Consider the following 22129-nt stretch of genomic DNA (forward strand, 5'->3'; position numbering starts at 1 on the left):
CGCAGCGTATTGATTCCACCCATCTTTTATCATGTTTGAATTTCTACACGCCCGCTAGACAGTTAAGAAATCGGAATTTGTTTGCATCAAATAATCATCGAACTAACTATGCAAAATTAGGCCCAATGAATCGAATGATGTCGCTTTATAATCAGCATTGCACAGAAATTGATCTGACCATGTCGCGAACAAAGCTAAGACAATATTTTAATTCCTTAAGATATAATACAACATAGAATTAAGTAAACGTGTAGTCTACTATTGATTGACGAAAATAAATAAATAAATAAATAAATTAATAGAATGTTGAAAATACAGTTGCCTATAAGGGGTTGTCCATTAACAACGTGGTCAACTCTTTAGGATTTTCTACCTCCACGGGGTCTTTCGTCCATACAAAAATTTAAAAAGAATTGTTTGTATCGTGGTCATTGGTCAGGCCCCCTTCCATCCTCCCATAAATGATCACATGGGTAATGGATGACCCCTAATAGCTTGTATAAAATTGATGACTATTTTAACATTAAAAAAAAAACAGTTATTTCTCAGAAACTACGAAAACCTCGGAAATCTATTACACCTTCTTCTTCTTATCTTGTGTTACGTCCCAACTGGGACAGAGCCAAATCTCAATTTTGTGTTCTTACGAGCACCTCCACAGTTATTAACTGAGAACTTTTATGGCCAATTGATCATTTTTGCATGCATTTTTGCATCATTTTTAACGTATTGCCGATATGAATATGCTCTATGCCCTGGGAAATTGAGAAAATTTTCAATCCAATAAAATCTTCGCCCGGTGGAATTCGAACTCACGTCCGTCAGCTTGCTGAATAGCTGCATGTTTACCCCTACAGCTATCTATATAATAAGTTTATGATATCATTATTAGTTTAAAACATTTTATCAAACAAAAAGCTTAAAAACTTACGTCACAATTATTTTGCATATAATTATGTATCGTACGCTGAAAATCATAATGATTCGAAAAATTTTACACACCTAAATATTGCTACACAAAGCAAAGCAATGTAGTAATATTTTTTTCTGGGAAATGGTCTTTCTGGGGAATGACTTTCTGGGGAATGGTCTATTCTGGCAAATGGTTTTCTGGCAAATGATCCATTCTGGCAAATTGATTCTGGCAAACGGCTTTCTGACAAATGGTTTTCTGGCAAATGTCATACAACCCGTTTAGCATAATGCCGTTTGGCATTCAGACGTTTGGCATACAATCACTTGGCATAATAGTCGTTTGGCATAATAGTCATTTGGCATAACTTGGAAAGTAAGATATTGCAGTGGACCGGGACCATAAGATGCGTCATAAAATATCATGTTCATTTTTTTTCATATAACATGGCATAGCTTAGACGTTGGGTACATTTGTTAAAAATACTTTATAATATCCCGGACATTATGACTCCCGGAAGTCATGTATGATGCAATTCTAAAAGAACTTTATTAAATATTGGTTTCTTCGAAAAAAGAAGATTAGAAGTATGTCCTATCAATAACTGACAACGGAATTTACGATCGCAAGCAATTTATCCACACCCCTTTGCTTAATGGAAGGAATTGGATCAAATTCAATGTTTTTCACAGTTATGCCAAATGACCCGCTTATAAGGTTTTTAATGGATTCTACAAAAGTTCATTAGCTTTTTTTTTTAATTTCTACTAGATTCGTAGCGGTTGGCCAAGAGCTGAGTCAAAACCAATGTCAAAATTATTGGGAGATGTATTGCAATTTTGGGCAAATTTATTAAGAATTTCGTTTGATGGTTTCTGGAGTTGCCGATGATACTGATTCTTGGTGAAGCCTAATCTGTATTACTAGTTTTAATAGTCCCTAATCTATGACAGAATTTTTCTGAGGCCCCTAATAAGTTTTTGTATGGATTTCAGCAGATTTACAGTGAGTTGTTGAGTTCTTGACGAGATTCTTGGCTAAATCTTTCATATATTGTTTGGAAGATGCTATATTGTTTGGAAGATAGGGGAACAGTAAAATGCGTTTTGGCAAGACATCATTTCTGTTAAAAATATCTTTTCTTGGATCTAACACAAGTTTCACAAGAATAATCTCGTCAGGTGTCAGCCATGAGCTATGTTTGCCTCATAATTCCGAAGGCATTCTTAGAAGGTAACGGGTTGGCTACTCAACTTTGTCATTTTGTGAAAATATATTGTAAATTTAGAATCAAAGAGTAAAAATTTGTTCATATGTTAATTCCAAGATCTTTGTTAGATATTTCAACAAATAGTTTGTATACTGTTGTTAACAAGTTTTTCAAAATTCTAACCGTTTTAATTTATTCAAAAATAATTTATTAACCCTCTAATACCCAAATTTTTATTTTCGATTTAAGTATTATTTTTCGTTATCTAAAATCGTTCTAAACAAGTTTTGGGCATTTATTTATTTTTATTCACAATTTTTTAAATTTTGGTTTTTGATTTTTATAATTTTTATTTTTGAACATCCCTAGCTTTTTTCATTTTTTCTTAAAGCCTTTTCTAGTTGTTGATTTTTGGCAATAATAAAAATTTAAATTGTTACGGTATTTTTAAAAATATTTAATTTTTAATTTTTTTTCGGAGCGTATTTTATTTTCCGTGTAACTAACGGAAAACAGGTTTGAAATGATTTTAATACCTTCAAGCTCTTCGTTTGTGATAGGTTAATCGTAGAAAAATATAAAAGGTACGATTTTTTATATTACACGTTAAATGAAGCCGAGGCATTTGTAGGTTATATAAGAATGCAATTTTTCAAACAATTTCTAAAAATACAAAAAAGTTTCAAAAGTCATAAAAAACTTTTCTTATATGCGTGTTATGAGTCAAGGAAGAAAAAATACACAAAATTCCAAAGTGTACCCCGTCTAAAGGCGGGGTTGGGTATTAGAGGGTTAATAAGTTAAATTAAGCCTAGTTTGGCCATTTTGTACAAAAAAAAAAAAAACAAACAAAATACATATAATGTCGCTGGATCGTTTTGTCATTCGTTTTTAATTGTTTGAGTATCCGGGAAAAATCCGGGAATTGAAAAACTGATTTTGAATGGACACCCTGAAGACGAAGGGGAGCGCAACGAGTTTGACCAAGTGGAGCAGGATCTTGGAAGTGTGGGGCGATCGAGAAATTGGAGGATAGCAGCCATGGACCGAGTTAGTTGGCGTAACATTGTGGCGCAGGTCATGTCTTGAAGGACGTAGAGCCAGCAAAAGTAAAGTAAGTAATACGCTCGGAAAACTCCTAGAAAGAATCATCCTCAACAGGCTGATGAAATTTCGGAGAGTGAGCACGTTTTGTCAAAAATTCAGTTTGGATTCCGCAAAGGAGTATCGACGGTAGATGCAATTCGAACAGTGCTCGAGTGCGCTGAGAAAGCGTCGAAGCAGAAACGAAAAAGTGATCGATACGATTGTACCCTGTTTGGTATAAGACGGATTTCACGCCAACTCGACAAAGGGATTGGCAGCACCCCTTCAGAATTCAATGAAACTTTCTGGGTATGAAGACTATGTGAAACTAAGATACTTTACATACTTTGTTTTTTCAAAATCGATCTAGACTAACATTTGGAAAGGGTCAAAGTTTTTTTTTTTACTTTTTTTATAAACCCGTATAACTCGAAAACGGTAAGACCTACAAAAAAGTGTTGTATGGGGGACTGTCGTGAAATTTCCTGACGTTTTAGAGAAAAATATTGAAAAAAATAAAAAAACATTTTCCGAACCGAAAAAACAATGATTCAAAACTTTAAAGTCGATTTAAAAAAAAACGGCCATTTCAGATTTTGATCATCCTTAAGCAAAAAGTTTCGTAATTAAATTTACTAAAAGTCGTCCATACATTGCAAATTGGGCATATTTTAGGGAAAAAAGTTTTTCTAACACCGAATTTTTTAAGTCCCAAAGTTTTTTTTTTACTTTTTTTATAAACCCGTATAACTCTTGATGATATAATATAATATCTTGAGTGTTCAAATGAATATTCTTACGGATTTTATTGTGGTGACTATTTGAGGCATCCTTTAGCAGATCATAATGACACTAGACATTAAAACACTGTTTTTGAGGTCAAAACCGGGGTGGCTCATATTGCCCCCATTGCCCCTACAGGTAACAGCTCCAAAAGCTATCAATCAAGCTTGCATTTGGCAACTCTGGCCGCTCGTTAATTGCTCAATTGTGCGCCAGTTAGGATAAAGATAATCCCAACGATTGCTTTTTGATTAGGACCAAGTGGGTATTTTCGGCTAGCCAGTCTTCGTCAGTTCCTCCCGAGCAATGTCCGCAAACGGTAAGTTGCGACAATTGCTCCCTGGCAGCGGTATTCCCATACAAGACCATGGATCTAACGATCGGAATTTGGCTGATTTGCGTAGCGTCTGGAGGTGAGTTTAAGTGTGCGCGCATGCAGATGTCGATAGATAAGCTCATGCGAGTAATCGATTGCTGTTATCGTTAATCCACCCCCACAGTGCAATTGGTATCGGCTCAAAACCTACTCACGAACTACCACATCACGAATGGGTTCATTTTTCCGGACAACGTGACGGTGGTCGTCGGCGAAAGTGTCCACCTGAAGATTCTCGTAGCTATGACGGGTGATGATCGTTGTTTATATCGGGAGCCGGGATCGAATCAGGACGTGGACATCCATGCACCGTCTCGTTTCCGAGACCAAGGGTCTCGTAATGTAAACGTGGACGCCAATGAGTGTGGGATCAAGATTTTGAACGTTAACCACGAGGACGCTGGCTTTTGGCGCCTTACTCTGGTCCGTGGCACCAACTTGATCCGGGGCATTTCGATGGTTAAAGTGATTGGTGTTCCAACGGTTCCGGACACCAGCGACAGGGATTCGATTACCGGGTTGGAGGAGATTACTCCGATGGGTACGGACTATTGCTACGTTCTGAGGGATGCCGACACGCAAACAAGGGACACTCCGATGTACGAGCAATGTTCACTGGAGGTGGACGAAATGGATCCCACCGGAACTGGCCACTGGAACGTGATTGCCGGGGTGCAGGGATACATGCGGGAAATGCACTTCGCCATCAATATCGAACACAGAGGTGAGTGGTGCGTGGGTGTGTGGGGGGAGATCAGGATGAATGGGATTGGATAGGCGGATTAGTGATAAGATTTGTGAGACGACGTTGCAATGGATGGAGTAATCCAGTTCATACAAAAATTAGATTGTTGCAATTTTGGGTAAGAAGAAGCTTACTATAGCCGATAGCAGTCGTTGTTATTCGATTGGACTTCAACGTCACTTCAGAAAAATAAATTTGGACCAGGCCCGGATTTGGGGGAGGGGGCCTGCCAAGGGGGCAAATGCCCCGTTAAGTATGTTAACAAAAAATCCCGGGATTTGACAAATTTAGGGATTTCCCGTTTCCCGGGAAGTGATTTCTGACGTCCCGGGATTTTCGGGATTCCCGGGATAAACCTAAAGTTTAATTAAATCCCTTTACTTTCAATCAAAGCAATACCACATTTTCTCAGACCCAATGTGTATTAAATAAAATAGAATAAAAATACCACAAAAGAGGAGAAATAGCTCTTCTTCAGACGAAGACGTACAAATAAAGTAAAACACATTAGCCTAGTTACAATCGAACTGGAAGAGCCTACGCCTAGTTACAAACGTACTGGAAGTACCTTCAATGGATCTTAAGTGTATCTCCTTACTTGAAATTTGAATAGGGTAACGGTCGTATTTTGGACCCCCTAAGGAAGTGATTTTAGTTTTTTGTCCCTACTAACTAATTGCACAGCGTAACCAAGTCAAAGAACATGCCAAAATGTAGAGAAAAACTTCCTTTACAAGATAAAAATGCCCAAACGGTCATGTAGGATCCAGAAAATGTCGAAAATAATTGAATTGTGATGTACTGCTTTTCATTATTTTGGACACACCAATACATTTTGGACCCTCAAAGTATATATTTTGGACCCCCGGTGTTTTTTATCATTCGGCGACAAAGCTCACGACACTGGTTGTATAATATGCTTGCCCATAGTCTAATCAATCGATTGACAATGGAAAACCGAAAAAATTCTACACTTTTAGTCCCGAAATTTGAAAAAAGTTTTTGTTTATATTTGAAAAATTTCTGCCGGCTTTAAATTCTGTGTGTAACGTGTTGTAACGGTTGTATGGATGAACCAATTAAATTAAATTAATTTCAGATAAAATAAACACATTTTCTATGTACAAACGGTTGATGCAAGTACGGAATAGTCCTATCTTTCCAAATGGCATGCGAATTGAGTTGGTCTTTCGATTTAAACTTGGCAATTTGCAGTAAAATGGACCAGGGGGTCCAAAATATATTGGTTACCCTAACTGTTTGAATAAGCTAAAATAAATTGTTTTATATCTGAATGATTCTAATGTTTGCCATACTTGAAGAGAGTAAATCTTGTGCATACTAACCAGCCAGAAAAAGTTATCATTTTTGTTCAATTAGGCAAATCTTAATTAAATTGTTGTAAATTGTTTTTATAACATACACATTTAGATTTTTTTCACGAGCTCGGCTGTGCGAATCTCGGTTTTCCAATTTTAGCCGAGACTCATCTAACAAATTGTCCGGTTGCCTAGCAACGAAGCATGGTTTACTTGGTTTACTGATACTCGGCTTTTATTTCCTGAGATCCCAGGAAATTTGTTTGCCGATTACTCGGCTGTGCGAATCTCGGTTAAAATAAGCCGAGATTCGGCATTCTAAATTAAGTGTGTACTATCTTGTAATGTAATTTGAAGATCAATTGAATACTATTATATTGTTGAAACTAAACTGCAATTATCATAAATATGCTAGTTTTATTGGAAATCTGAGAAACCCCGGGATTTCCGGGATATGTAACATTTTTTATCCCGAATCCCGGGACAAACAAAATAATCGAGAAATGGACACTCTAGTGAATTGTCATTATTATCTGTTACCAAGTACTGATCAGCTTCACCGGGTTGGATTGCATTTTTGTCTGCCATACTTACTTACTTGATGGGCAACAATTCCTTGCTATTGCGTTGAATCTACGCCGAATGAAGAAGCCTTCTCCATTGGACCCGGTCCTGGGCCAATCGCTTCCAGTCGCCCTGAACGTTAAGCGACCTTAAATCCTCCTCAACTGCAAAAAGCCATCTGGTGCGCGGCCTTCCACGGAGGCGACGGCCTCTCCCTGGTTCCCTGCTGAATATTTGTTTAGCTTGACGTTCCTCCGACATGCGAGCTACATGCCCAGCCCACCGCAGCCTGCCGTGTTTTATACGCTTAACAATATCCATTTCATTATAGACTTGGTATAACTCGTGATTTATGCGACGCCGCCAGATGCCATTGTCCAATTTACCGCCGAGTATTGTTCGCAGCACTTTACGTTCAAAGACCCCAAAAGCTCTCCGGTCGACCTCTTTCAACGTCCAAGATTCGTGGCCGTACAGAGCTACCGGAAGAATTAGAGTCTTGTACAACGCGAGTTTGGTCTTCGTCTGTAAGCTGCGGGACTTTAGCTGGTTACGAAGTCTGTAAAAAGCCCGACTCGCAGCTGCAATACGCCTTTTAACCTCGCGGGTAACATCATTATCGCAAGTCACTAGAGTTCCAAGGTACACAAATTCTTCAACTACATCAAATATATCACCACCTATTACCACCTCACTACCAACATCACCTATGGGCCCACGATGTCTACCAGCGACCATGTATTTTGTCTTCGTGGTATTGATAATGAGCCCAATTCGCGTTGTCTCCCTTTTAAAAGGCACGTATGTCTCTTCCACGGCTCGGCGATCAATCCCGATTATGTCGATATCGTCCGCAAAACCAAGGAGCATATACGAACGTGTGATAATAGTGCCATTCCTATGCACGCAAGCTCTCCTTATTGCTCCTTCTAACGCTATGTTGAACAATAGGTTTGAAAGTGCATCGCCCTGCTTCAATCCGTCTAAGGTTACGAAGGATGTGGAAATCTCATCCGCAACACGTATACTTGATTTCGATCCTTCCAACGTTGCACGAATCAGTCTAATCAGCTTCGTCGGAAAGCCATGTTCCATCATTATTTCCCACAACTCGTTTCTTTTAACTGAATCGTACGCCGCCTTGAAATCAATGAACAGATGATGACTCTGCAAGTTGTACTCCCGGAATTTATCGAGGATCTGTCGCAGGATAAACATTTGATCCGACGTCGATCGGCCCTCACGAAAACCAGCTTGGTATTCCCCGACGAAGGACTCTTCAAGCGGTCTCAATCTGTTGAACAGAATACGTGACATTATTTTGTACGCCGAATTGAGGAGTGTTATTCCTCGGTAATTGGCGCACTCCAATCTATGCCCTTTTTTGAAGAGAGGGCAAATGAGGCCATCCATCCAGCTAGCAGGCAGTTCTTCTTCCTCCCATATCCTTAGTAGTATATGGTGAATTATTCTATGCAGCTGCTCACTACCGTGCTTGAGAAGTTCGGCCGGGAGCTCATCCTTCCCAGCAGCCTTGTTGTTCTTCAGCTCTTTAATCGCCTTCTTAACCTCATCTAGAGATGGAGGCTCCACAGCTTGACCGTCGTTGTCGATGTTCATTCTGTTCTCCGATGCTCTATCGTTCCCTCCATTCAGTAACGTTTCGAAGTGCTCTTTCCACCTGGCAGCCACCATCGTTTTATCTGTCAGCAAATTACCTTCACGGTCGTTGCACATGACGGGAGACGGCGCTGACTTTCTCCGCACACCATTGACAGTTTCATAGAATCGTCGCATATCGTTCTGTTCCATACAGTTTTGCGCCTCGGCTATCACGTTCTCATCAAACTCTTTTTTCTTCCTGCGATGGATTCGCTTTTCGGCTGATCTTGCTTCCCTGTACCGCTCTCTGTTCAGCCTGGTACCAGACAATAACATCCGACGTCTGGCCACGTTCTTCTCATCCGTCACCCTCTGGCACTCTTCGTCGAACCATCCGCTTCTGGGGCGTCTTCGAGCAGTACCTATCACTTCTCGCGCTGTTTCACTCACCATTCCATGGATTGCATCCCATAGATTGTTGAGGTTTTCGCTCACATTGACCTCACTTATCCGCTCGTCCAGCTTTTGGTGGTATTCAGCTGTAACACCGTCTGCTGAGAAGCGCTGGATATTGAATCGCATTGTTCGCTGTGGTCTTGAATTCGCTACAGTTGACAACCGCGCTCGAATTATACTGACAACGAGGTAGTGATCCGAGTCAATGTTAGGACCCCTGAAACTCCTAACATCGATGACATCTGAGAAATGTCGGCCATCCACCAGAATATGGTCTATCTGGTTGCAAATATCACCATTTCGATGCCTCCAGGTGTGCTTCCGAATATCCTTGCGTGCAAAGTAGGTGCTGCAGATGGCCATCCCCCTGGCAGCAGCGAAAGTCACTAGTCGTAGGCCGTTGTCTGCCATATTAACCTCCTTTTCCAGAGCAGCCTAGATAGCCACGTAGTGTCGGTAGCGGTTGTTTCAACTGGCTAAGAATCAACACTACGGACTGCCTGTTCCGGTGGTAAAAGCCCACCTCACAGGTGACCCCTAATTTATGGTGTGATGCGTACCAAGCCTAGGAATGAATGGTTAGGGGGGTCTAAATAAAACCTAACCGCAAACGGAGCCTGTGGGGTACCAGGCTTAATAAGGGTGGGATTATGAATATGTTGACATTTAATTTAAATTATCACCTATATGGATTCGCATTATGCGTTTTACACAGTGTATTCTGTGCTTTCTTGCCTTTGGCGACTTTAAATACATACCGATCTGGTTTTTTCGTTGCTGGTCTTTTTGATGCTGAGATTTCAAAAAGCTTAATCCTGCCTAGTTTGGGTAGTGGCTACGGTTAGGTTAGCTCAGATCAATCTTCAGCATAAAAGAACAGCAACGATCAATCTTTGCCGACTCATGCAATATGGTGCAGCCCAAGTGGCGCTAGTTCAAGAACCCTACTTTCGTAGAGGGAACTTCTATCTAGGTAACCTTGTGGACCCAGTTTTTGCTACTTTCAGCAAACTTGAGATGCCAAACTCGCGCGCCATGCCCCGCGCATGCGTGCTCGTTAATAAGGCAATCGTTGCTACACTCATTTCTGAGTTAACTACCAGAGATGTATGTGCTGTCACAATCGATGTTTCTGTTGGTGACCTCAACAGGAAATACGTCTATTGTTCGGTATATTTACCACATGATGAACCATCCCCAACGGATGACTTCAAACGAGTTTTTTATTTATTTATTTATTTATTTATTTCAATCCATCTGACATCAAAGCGCAGCGATGTTTCACCAAAGTCGTACAGATCCTCAACCAGAGTAAAAAAACGAATCATCGAACATATTGGATCGTTATAACCGAACGTTGTTCGGTGAAACCTGCTCTGCAGCATAGAGCGCTGTCGAAGAGGACGTTGAATAGCGCGAAAGTTCAGCATGGAAAGGAACCGAGAAGAATCAATTTCATTGCCCATAAGTTTTGCCACAAAGATCGCTTGTTGCATCTTACGTCTTTTCTCAAGGGTGTCCATACCAATTAATTTGCAGCGTTCAGGATAAGCAGGAAGGTTCACTGGATCGCGCCAAGGTAAATGCTTCAAAGCCAACCGGATAAATCTACGTTGCACACGTTTAATTCTCAAAGTCCATGAGATGTCATTAGGCGTCCAAACAACAGAAGCGTTTTCCAAAATAGGCCGAACTAAGGCACAGTATAAAGACTTCAAGCAATACGGATCCGTAAAGTCTTTGGCGATCTTTGAAATAAAGCCCAGTTGTCGGTTTGCTTTCCTGATGATCGATGTATAATGGCCGTTGAACGTCACTTTAGGATCCAGCACCACTCCGAGATCAATAACCTCATCCACTCTTCGCAGTTTCACTCCATTGATTTGGTAATCGAGTTGTCGTACACTGCGTAACAAAAGGCCTTCCGCTGATTGTGGGCAGTGATGCCAATGCTCATCACATCATCTGGGGCAGCTCAGATATCAATTTGAGAGGCTCCAGTCTGATGGAATACTTAAGTAGTACAGACCTTGGATTACTTAACATAGGCAATCGCCCAACCTTCATGGTTTCTAATAGAGAAGAAGTGTTAGACATAACGCTCTGCTCGAATAGAATCAGTCACGAGTTGACGAATTGGCATGTATCAGATGAGGAATCATTATCTGATCATCGCTACATCTTCTTTGAACATTCAAATGTAACTGCGCAGACTTTGCGTTTTAGGAATTCCCGGTCAACAAATTGGGAACTCTATATTGAATTGGTTGCGACCAAATTTCATGGATATTCTCCGTCCATTGAAAATCCAAGTGATCTGGATGATGCCGTTGATACTACAACATCCTACATTATGGAAGCTTTTGAAGAAGCATGTCCTCTGCGGTCTGTAAAGACTACAAGAGGGACCCCATGGTGGAATTCCGATCTGACTAGACTCAGGAAACAATGTAGAAGGAGTTGGAACAGACGCCGTTCAGCTGGATCAGAGTCGTTCAAGTCGGCTCGCAAGGCTTACAAGCAGGCTCTTCGTTCTGCTGAACGATCCGGCTGGAAAAACCTTTCTACAAATGTTTCTAGTTTGAGTGAAGTCAGTCGGCTGAACAAAATCCTTGCGAAATCTAAGGATTTCCAAGTGAACGAAATTCGCTTACCTAATGGTGACTTTACTTCTTCCGATGAAGAAGTTTTAGAATGTTTATTCAATACACACTTCCCCGGATGTGTGGACATAGCATCTACGTATGAACCAAATGTCTTTTCGTGTATTTACGAGTCTCTGGCCTCGGCTCGCAGTATCGTAACTACTGAATCGATTCAATGGGCACTTAATAGTTTTGCTCCTTTCAAATCTCCAGGAGCGGATGGGATTGATCCTGTTCTGCTCCAAAAGGGATTTGAGTTTATCAAACATGTTTTGAAAAAGCTACTTGTAAGCAGTTTTGCTACCGGGTACATTCCCAGATCCTGGCGTGATATTACTATAAAGTTTATCCCGAAAGGATGACGTGCGTCGTATGAAGAAGCGAAGAGTTTTAGACCAATCAGTCTGACCTCTTTTCTTCTGAAATGTCTGGAACGCATTATCGATCATCACATCCGTGATGTTTATTTGGCAAACATGCCTCTTCATGCCAATCAACATGCTTACCAATCTAGAAAGTCCACTGTGACTCTTTTACACAAAGTTGTATACGATATCGAGAAAGCATTCGCTCAGAAGCAATCCTGCTTGGGTGTTTTCTTAGATATTGAGGGTGCCTTTGATAACGTGTCTTTCGATGCCATATTGGAAGCCGCACGGAACCATGGGTTACCTACAATGATTACCAATTGGATTCATCAAATGCTCAAAAACCGACATCTCTTCTCGACATTGCGTCAAGCAGCGATTCAAAAATTGAGTGTTTGCGGATGCCCCCAAGGGGGAGTCTTGTCACCGCTTTTGTGGAATCTCGTAGCAGATACGCTATTGAAGCAACTCAATAATTGCGGTTTTCCAACATATGGATTTGCCGACGATAGTTGGTATGTGCATAAGAACCCTATTCGACCTGATGCAAAGTGCTCTTCAGGTAGTCGAGAGTTGGTGTCCGCCAATATGGCCATTCGGTTAACCCGAACATCTATTGTTCTTTTTACGGAAAGTCGAAACCGCGATGGAATTCGTCCTTTACGTCTTTTTGGCTCTGAGATTAATGTGACTGATCAAGTAAAGTATGTCGGAGTTATTCTAGATTCCAAACTTTTTTGGACACCTCACATTGATTTCAGAGTCAAAAAAGCTTGCATGGCCTTCGGTCAATGCCGGCGAACCTTCGGTAAAACTTGGGGCCTCAAACCCAAATATATCAAATGGATTTACACAACAGTTGTTCGACCAATATTGGCATAGGGATGTCTTGTGTGGTGGCAAAAGGGCGAAGTGAGAACAATCCAATCAAATCTCCAAAGGATGTGCTTGATGGCGATGTCTGGTGCGTTCTCTACAACTCCCACAGCAGCGCTTGAGGCCATTTTCGACGTTGCGCCACTACACATATATCTTAAACAAGAAGCACTTTCTTGCTCTTACCGTTTATGGGTACTGGATCTACTGGAGAAAAATCCAGTGAATCGTAGATCTACACACACTTCGTTGTTTCCACTTTTGGTGAATTGGGACAAAATTGTCCTTGCTCCAAGTGATCTCACAATTGCTTGTCACTTTCCTTACAGGACATTTACCACACAATTCCCTTCACGGGAAGAGTGGACATCTGGCTATTTGGAAAGAAGTATATCAAACAATATAGTATGTTACACTGATGGCTCCTTTCTTGAAGGTAGAGCTGGTGCAGGAGTATATTCTCGTGAGCTAAGGCTGAATCAGTTTTACTCACTTGGTAGAAACTGCACCGTTTTTCAGGCGGAAATATTTGCTCTTATGTGTGGAGTGCAATCAGCACTTCAACAGCGCGTAATGGGTAAAGTCATATACTTCTGTTCAGATAGTCAGGCTGCTATAAGAGCTCTCGCTTCGGCCAACTCAAGGTCGAAGCTTGTTATCGCATGTCGAACTCAAATTGAGGAACTGAATTCAGTCAACTCTGTAAACCTTGTATGGGTACCTGGTCATTCTTCCATCGCTGGCAATGAATTGGCTGATGAGCTAGCTCGCGATGGAGCATCGCATGACTTCATTGGCCCTGAGCCGGCTATTCCAATTTCTAAGTGCTGGGTGAAGCTTAAGATAAACTCTTGGGCGGCAACCCAGCACAAGCAATATTTAAATAGTTTGGAGTCATGTCGTCAAACAAAAGTGTACATTACTGAGCCATCTCCAAGGGTGGCGAAGTATTTAACAAATCTGTCAAAGCAGAATTGCAGTCTCTTGGTCAGAGCGTTGACAGGCCACTGCCGACTCAACTATCACATGGCAAATATGCAGCGTGCTGACTCATTTGTGTGTGATAGCTGTGACTCCGATTATGGAACTTCGTATCACCTGATATGTAACTGTCCAGTTTTTGCGCAAATGCGATTCCAATTACTTGGTAAACACTTATTAAGTGAAACTGAATTCAGAAGTGTGAATCTTCAGGACATTCTGTTATTCTTAACCCGCTGTGGTAATGAGCTATAGGCTCTCTTTACGCTCATGCGTTTTGCAGTGCCCTTTTTAGGGCGCTGTTCGAACCCATTGTGGTATGGAGCTACATGCTCTCATTTCGCTTATGCGATCTTCCCTCTTCAAGGGACCCCACTCCTATTTCCTCCCATCTTTCCCTTCCCTTTCCTCTCCCATCGGGTAGATGATGAAATAGGCTCAAATATGGCGATGGCACAAATCTCCCAACTGGTGGGGAACGTGCCTTTGGAGCCGGCCTTCTGATACCTGATACCTGAAGATCCTAAATGGTAGTAGGTTTTCCATCTACTGATCATTTTAAGTCAAATTTATATGCATGATACATCCAAAGTTTATAAAATTAAGTACCTATTTAGGAAGCTTCGAGAACATAATTTAAATCTAACCAACTTGAAGTTGGTGGAATATCCAGACAACTAGAAATCGTACAAGCAATTACGTGAAAAGTCGTATACTTGAACAAACTTCATCACACCCGCACAACATGTTGAATGAAATCGTTTGATTGCCGAGTTTACTCGCATAAAATACTGTTCTGAGTACACTTGTGCATTTGTTCGTCCACAAAGTAATGCAAATCAATCCGTAGCAGCTGTAAAATCAACTTTTGACGACATCTTATACGGAAACTTTATTCAAATAAGCATCACATAACGAAAATGCTGATTTCGTTATACTACATTCTGGTTGTCTGGGTGGTATGAGAAAAACGTTCAAACTTTTAGCGGGCCGCACAAGTCACATAAGTTACGAGCCGTACGTTATGCACCCCTGCTCTATGACTCACGCTTTCCACCGTTCTTCAATTTTCCACAGACGAACAAATCTCGGCCTCGGTCCATCGCGGACCGGACTTCCACGTGCTGATGTGCAAACTGCAGTACAGCCCTAGTAGCACCATCCGGTTCTGTCGGTTCGTCCGGGTGGCGGACAATCTGGGTCTCAACATGCTGCCGGGAATCGGTTGGGACCGCTACCGCTACTACGGCAACGGGTTCGAAGTTTGGGATTGTGGACTGGAGATTGAGGAACCGGACAACATCGACAAAGGACTGTGGAAGTGCTTGGTGGGATATGAGACCGATAAAATGGTGAAGGTCTCCGGGGCCATTATGGACAATAGTGATGAGGAATTGGCGCTGGCGATAATATCCGTAGAGGACGTCAACGCATTGAATGGGTCGGAAATGACTCTTCAGTGCAACGCCAATAAGCCACTGGATTACTGCTGGTTCAGGGATCACGATGGGGAGATCTATTCGGTTTCGGAAAATCTAGTGCATGGCGAGGGGACGGATTATTGGTACAGTGGAATATCGTTGGCTTTGGGTGACTGTGGGATTAGGTTCAAACCGGTGTCGGAGAATATGACAGGGCAGTGGAGCTGTCACGTGGGTAGCAGTAAGTATTCTGCTTTGGAGGTTTCAGCAGGTATCAACGTGAAGATTGGAAATTCGCAAATCATTGCAAAATCCGACACGGTAGTTGCTACTCTGGGTACTGCTCTTGTGGTGGAATGTTCGTCAATACCCAAGAACACGCCCTTCCAATACTGCCGATTTGTCACGCCAAGCGGTCTCGCATTCAACTTAGACGAAGGTGTGACTTCGGATCAAGCAATACTGAACAATTACTACTCGAATCCCACCCATGAACCGAAGAAAGGTTACTGTTCATTGGTCATACGAAGTGTGGCCGCATCTGATCTAGGGCCATGGATCTGTGCCGGAAAGATTGCAGGCCATGCGATGGAACAATATACGATGTTCGAGGTCGCTACTATTCAGACTCAGGCAGCGCAAACAGAATTGAGTACGGCTTCCATTGTGGGTATGGCCATTGGTGCAGCCGTTATCCTCCTTGCAGCCGTCGCGCTAGGGTACTACAGCTTCAGACGTCGACTGCGAAAACTTACAACAGCAGTAAACCTAGAACATGAAATGGAAACGCGAACCACGCAAAGGGGAGCTCCTGTACAACAACGCTTCAGTGTCGTCAGCTTGGATAGATCAAGCAATGGTAGCCGAGAAAGCCAAGGCAGTGATAATCAACAACGGAACGAACAAAGTACTTAAACATTCAATAACCAAACTGTAAATTAATCGATCGAATAAAAATAACTTAGGAATTATTAAGATTATTCTCTTCTTTACACAGAGAAGGAGTCCTAAAGTGTAAAATAGAATATCCGAAATGAGAAAATGTTTACAGTAATACTTACAGCTTAATACTATCCTTACGCATCTGAATGTTTCGGAACAGGCAGAGATCCGACATGGCAAACTGCCTACCGGAAGCGGTGTTTAAGTCGTATAACCTGGAATAGAAAAAAAATCTTTCAGAATATTTCAAGATAGAGCAAACCCTCTATTATACCTTAGAATGAACCCAACGGTCATATCGTCCGTGGCGTTGATCTTCATCATGTTCTGGATCAGCCCGTTGGGGATCAACTTCAAAACCGGCTTGATCCGGTCCTTGCCCACCTCGACCAGCAGCGACAGCAGCTGGAACATGAAGAAGATCTTCGGCGAGAGCTCATCCGACACGATGTACTGGGAAAAGGTGCGGAAAAGTGTCTGCAGGCAGCCCTGCAGCGGTTCCTTCAACGGCGCCGGGTTGTCCCGGGCAGCCAGCACCTGTTCCAGCATGAAATCACTGGAACTGGAGTCGCACGACTCGGAACCGATCTTGCGCATTTTGGGCGTGGAGCAGAGCGTGTCCAGTTCGTCGCCTTCGGCAGTGATGGCTGCGCGGGAACGCTTCTTGGTGGGCACGGCCGGGGCTTCCATGGTGGCCACAATGCAGTAGACGCACAGTTTGGCCAGAACTCTGGAGAACGGATCGACGATTTCCGATATTCTAGAATAGAAAAAGTTAAATACACATGGCTATCAGTTGTGCTAAGGAGTGCGGGTTCAAAATCCAAAGGATAGAAGATTTTTAGGCTTAAACATATTTTCGACTCTCTGAGCTTAGATTGTCTTCATACAAAAAAGCTCTTAGTTATCAAGTCATTGAACACTAAATTGAGAAGGGACGAATAATTAAATAGATTACATAGATATACTAACAGCAAGATCTTGCTTGGGAGTTCTTTAACGGACTCTGTGTTTGTTATGATCGGTGGGAATGAAAAGAGCTGGAGTAATTGCTAATTACGTCTATTCTTGTCAAAAGCTAATACAGGACAACTGAAATATTTTCTCCTCCTAGCGACGCCGTCTTCCAAGGCTTGCTTGGTTGCAAATCGGTGCCTTGGTAGCATCTCCCCCTTTTGGTTAGTACCGGATGTACTCATCAAACTTCTTCGGTGGACGCACGGATCGCTGAGGACGTTGAGTTGGCAGTTGCTGCTGCAAAGGTGTTGAATACGACGGTGGTTCTCGCTGCAAATCTTCCAGGAGCGTTTCATCAAATTCTTCATCCTCACTTGGATCCTCAGCTGGTAGCGAATCATTCACCACGGATTCTAAATGTGGTTCGGTAACATGGCCTCTTTGATCGCCGGAACCATGAGGTTGTTGAACGGGAACGATGGTCGCATCATTACCAATGCACGACTGGGATTGCTGTTCGGGTTCTGCTTGTTGGTGAAGACCGAAATCCTGGATTAGAATGTTCAATGGAACTGGTCGCTCTGTTTCAATGTCCTCGCCGGAACGGATCTTCAACTGGTCAATGTGGGATCGTAGCACCTTTCGTCGGCCAATTTGGTGATCAAGGAGGATGTTGTAGTTGACATTACCAATTCTTTCGATGACAACACCTGGCATCCACTTCCAGACTTCGTTGGAAGAATGTACTTTGGCGTAGACTGCGGTTCCAGCTTCAAACTTTCGGTTGGGTTTCGGGGTTTCTCTGACGGGCTGGTACGTGGGACGTAGAAGGTCCAATGTGGTCCTCATGGAACGTCCGAGCATCTTCTTGTCCGGTGATTCTCCTCCCAGAACAGCGGATGGTGTGGATCTGTAGATGTGCAGGAACGTTTGGAGTGCTGTTGCTGTTGAAGTCTCTCCTCCCCCAATGATTTTCTTCAAAGAGCGCTTGAGAGTGTCAACAAATCGTTCCGCTTGGCCATTTGATTGCGGGTGATACGGCGCTGTGCGGAAATGAACGATTCCTAACTCCTCGCAGAATTTCCGGAACTCGGCACTGACGAATTGACTTCCGTTGTCTGTCACGATTACCGTTGGTATGCCGAATCGGGCGAAACATTCGCGGAGGAAAAAGATTGTAGTTGAGTTTGTCGGAGATCGCGTCTGCAGAATTTCTGGCCATTTCGTACTTGAGTCCACAACGACCAGATAGTAAAATCCATCCAATGGACCAGCAAAATCCAAATGTAGCCGTTGCCATGGACCATCCGCATCCGGCCACGGTTGTGGATTGGCTTGTGGAGGGGACTTGGCAGCACTGGCGCAACTTGAGCATCGGCGGACGTAGTCAGCAATATCGTTGTCGATTCGTGGCCAGAAAACAATTCCTCGAGCACTCGCTTTCGAGCGTTCGATTCCGGGATGACCATCGTGAATTCTCTTCAAGATACGTTTTTGAAAGCACTTTGGAATAACGACTCGATCCACCATCATCACGCAGCCTCCGATCAATGAATAGGACTCTCGATGACCAAAATAAGGTTTTACCTCGTCTGGAACAGCTTCAGCTCGCGCTGGCCACCCATTTTTGATGTAGGATGAAACCTTCTGCAGTACTGGATCTTTAGCTGTAGCGTCTTGAACCATCTTGGAAGTGACAGGGAGGTTTTGTAGAGTATCTTGCAAACTGGAACTGACATCATCTTCGACTCGAACCATTGCGATTACTGCTTCCTCATCTGGCTTCTCGTGGTTGTTGATGAGACGCGACAAGACATCTGCGTACCCAAAATTCTGTGTAGAAACGTACTCGATCGCAAAATCGTATCCCAAGAGTGTGAGCGCACATCGCTGAAGACGGTTTGCGGTGTGTACCGGAATCCCTTTCTTCGATCCGAAAACTTTCAGGAGCGGTTGATGGTCAGTTTGAAGCGTGAATCGTCTACCCTAGAGCATACGATGGAATTTTGTACAGACAAATACTAGCGCAAGGGCCTCCTTCTCAATCTGGCTGTAATTTTGTTCGGCTTGATTGAGCGATTTGGCTGCATGAGAAACCGCTTTGATGCTTCCGTTGGGTAAGCGATGCATTATAACGACTCCAATACCCGTCTTGGATGCGTCACCAGCTACAATGATTTCGTGCTCCGGATTGTAATGGGTGAGGAGCAGATTCGATTGCAGGACACACTTGATATCCGAAAACGCATGTTGACATTCCTGGCTCCAGATGAATTTGACGTCCTTCTTCAATAGGTTGTCCAGAGGATGGCGTAGTTGGTGCATCTCTCGTACAAATTTCCCGTAGAAGTTAACGGCGCCAAGAAACGATCGTAGGGTTGTAACGTCCGTCGGAGCTGGCATCTGGACTATCGCTGAAACCTTCGCTGGATCGGGTCGGATTCCATTTGCGTCAACAATGTGACCGAGGTACTTGATCTCCTTCTGGTTGAATCGGCATTTTTCTAAGCGTAAACGAAAGCCATACTCACGTAGTCGCTTGAAGAGTGCGTTGAGAGCAGCAAAATGTTTCTCTTCGTTCTCGCTGTGAACGATGATGTCATCAAGGAAAACGTCGATTCCCTCCAGGCTTGCTGTCATCTTCGCCATCAGCTGCTGGAATGCGCCTGGTGCTGATTTCACTCCTGGTGCCAAACGGTTGAATCGGAACAAGCCACGATGGGTGTTGATTGTCAGCATTTTTTTCGCTTCATCGTCCACTTCTACTTGAAGGTACGCGTCGGAAAGATCAATGATGCTGAACACGCGTTTGCCGGCGAGCTTGGCGAAGATTTCATCTGGCGTTGGTAGCGGGTACTGGTTCGCTTCTAGAGCTGCATTGAGTCCGGTGGAGTAGTCGGCGCAAATGCGGACCTTTCCGCCTGGCTTCTTGACGACAACTATCGGAGCTGCCCAGTCCGAAAAATCGGTGGGTGTTATGATGTCCAAACGTTGAAGTCGGTCCAATTCCTCTTCGACCTTTTCAGTGGCATGGAATGGAACTGGCCGCCTGGGCCGGTAAACTGGCTGCGCATCTGGCTTCACATTCAGACTAATTTGAGTTTTGGTGCAGAGACCTAATCCTTCCTGGAAGACTTCAGGATATCGAGCTGGGAAATACTGTTCATCACGAGGTAGGTTTGAAAGCTTCACTTTTTTGCAATGTGCAGCAAGCGGTTTCGACCACAGATCGAAAGCGTCCATCCAGTCTAGGTCAATCACATTGAGATCCTTGACCGAAGTGATGTAGCAGCGATCTTCCCGAGTGACGTTGCTGATTGTGACTGTTGAAGTGAACTCACCCACCAACTCCAGGGATTCTCCGGATGCAGTTGTTGCCTCCATTTGAGTCGGTTTGACGGTCGGTTGACCAATCTTCTCCCAGGTTTCTTGTGAGACCACCGTGATGTCGGAGCCGCAGTCTAGCTGCAACTTTGCTTGAGTTCCGTTGAATGTGACGGTTACGTACCTCCTTCGGCTCTGGATATGCTTAACGGTTTGAATAGTTTTCATTTGAGTTTTCTTGCCTTTCTTGCTGACCTTCTTGTCGCTTGCGGACGTTGGTGCAGAAGACTTCGACGAACAGCTGCAGTATCCTTCCTTATGGCCCATTTTTCCACATTGCTTGCAGGTGTGTTGAGAGAACAGGCAATCCTTCACAAAATGCATGGATCCACACTGCCAGCATGGAGATGGTGGAACTTTACTGTCTGCTGTTGACGATTTTGAGTGGCTGCTTGACTTTGTCTTCGATTGTCGGACCGCTTGAACTGCTGAAGATGAATGCTTCTTCTCGACCAACGCCGTATCATGCTTCAAGTTTGATAGACGCTGGCATTCGGTCACTAGGCCTTCAATGTTGGTGTCGGCTGCATCAGACTCGAGTTTTGACAAAAGTCGAGTCCTGACATCAGAGTCCTTCGCTGACTTCAATCCGCAAATGAACACAAGGCTTTTGAATTGATTGACGGAAAGCTTCTGTAGTTCAAACTCCTCGCACTGCCGGTTGACGACCCCAGCGTACGTGACGAAATCATCGGCTTCACTCTTGATGAGCTGCAGGCAGTCGTATCGCTTACTGAATAACGACTTTTGCTGTCCAAAAATAGCCTTCAACTTCTCCACAACTTGATCGAAGGTAAAATCGCGTGGGTGACTTGGCAGGAGATAATTCAAAAACTTCTCGTGAACTGGAACGCTAAGGCTGCGCAGCAATAGCCGCACTTTCGCCGGGTCGTCCAGGTTTCTGCCGTCCTGCCTGAAGAGATCTTCATATTTTGAAAACCAGCGGTCGAATGTTAGTCCGTTTTCCGGGTCGAAATGAAATTCTTTGATTGCGGATGACAGGGATTCGATGATGTGCTCTGGAGCGCTTCGCTGCAGTGCTGGTTGTGTTCCTCCGGTGAATTGTTCCAAGAGGGCCATCAGACGGGTGTTCTGGATTGCCATCTGACGCATCACTTCCGACAACGAACCTGTTGGCACGACATCTCCTCCTCCGCCAGAATTTCCATCTTGAGTACCGTCCGGATTTTCGCTTCGAGACATCGATTTTCGCTTGCAAAATCTTCAGGACTTCAAAACTCGTCGCCAAAAATTGTTATGATCGGTGGGAATGAAAAGAGCTGGAGTAATTGCTAATTACGTCTATTCTTGTCAAAAGCTAATACAGGACAACTGAAATATTTTCTCCTCCTAGCGACGCCGTCTTCCAAGGCTTGCTTGGTTGCAAATCGGTGCCTTGGTAGCAGTGTTAAGCTCTTAGCAGATTAATTAGACATAGAAAATTCTTACCATGTTCTGAGTAGATTCTTTCGAGAATTGTTGGGTCCCAGTTGTTATCACA

General features: G+C 43.3%; 2 protein-coding genes across 3 annotated transcripts in view; one reads left to right on the plus strand and one right to left on the minus strand.

The window, feature by feature from the left end:
- Window positions 1-4258: 4258 nt before the first annotated feature.
- LOC5571393 lies at window positions 4259-16320 on the plus strand. Its single transcript, XM_001653593.2, has 3 exons — window positions 4259-4405; window positions 4493-5092; window positions 15002-16320. Exons 1-3 carry the CDS (start codon window positions 4360-4362, stop codon window positions 16258-16260), a joined length of 1905 nt encoding a protein of 634 aa, XP_001653643.2. The 5' UTR covers window positions 4259-4359; the 3' UTR covers window positions 16261-16320.
- The window catches only part of LOC5571389 (mediator of RNA polymerase II transcription subunit 24), a 49016-nt gene continuing 43150 nt past the window's right edge, over window positions 16264-22129 (minus strand). For both annotated transcript variants that reach the window (XM_001653591.2, XM_021841712.1), the window contains exons 6-7: window positions 16562-17047; window positions 16264-16502 (exon numbers count right to left, since the gene is read on the minus strand). In XM_001653591.2, coding sequence (XP_001653641.1) covers window positions 16403-16502; window positions 16562-17047 — 586 coding nt within the window. In that variant the 3' untranslated portion in view covers window positions 16264-16402. The remainder of the gene's footprint in view (window positions 16503-16561; window positions 17048-22129) is intronic.

The sequence above is a fragment of the Aedes aegypti genome, chromosome 2 (assembly GCF_002204515.2).
Source record: "Aedes aegypti strain LVP_AGWG chromosome 2, AaegL5.0 Primary Assembly, whole genome shotgun sequence".
Taxonomy (NCBI): Eukaryota; Metazoa; Arthropoda; class Insecta; order Diptera; family Culicidae; genus Aedes; species Aedes aegypti.

Coding starts and splice junctions, on each gene's coding strand:
- LOC5571393 (XM_001653593.2), top strand. CDS start 4,360: ATGGATCTAACGATCGGAATTTGGCTGATTTGCGTAGCGTCTGGAG. Junction 4,406..4,492: donor GATTTGCGTAGCGTCTGGAG/GTGAGTTTAAGT, acceptor CCACCCCCACAG/TGCAATTGGTATCGGCTCAA. Junction 5,093..15,001: donor CATCAATATCGAACACAGAG/GTGAGTGGTGCG, acceptor AATTTTCCACAG/ACGAACAAATCTCGGCCTCG.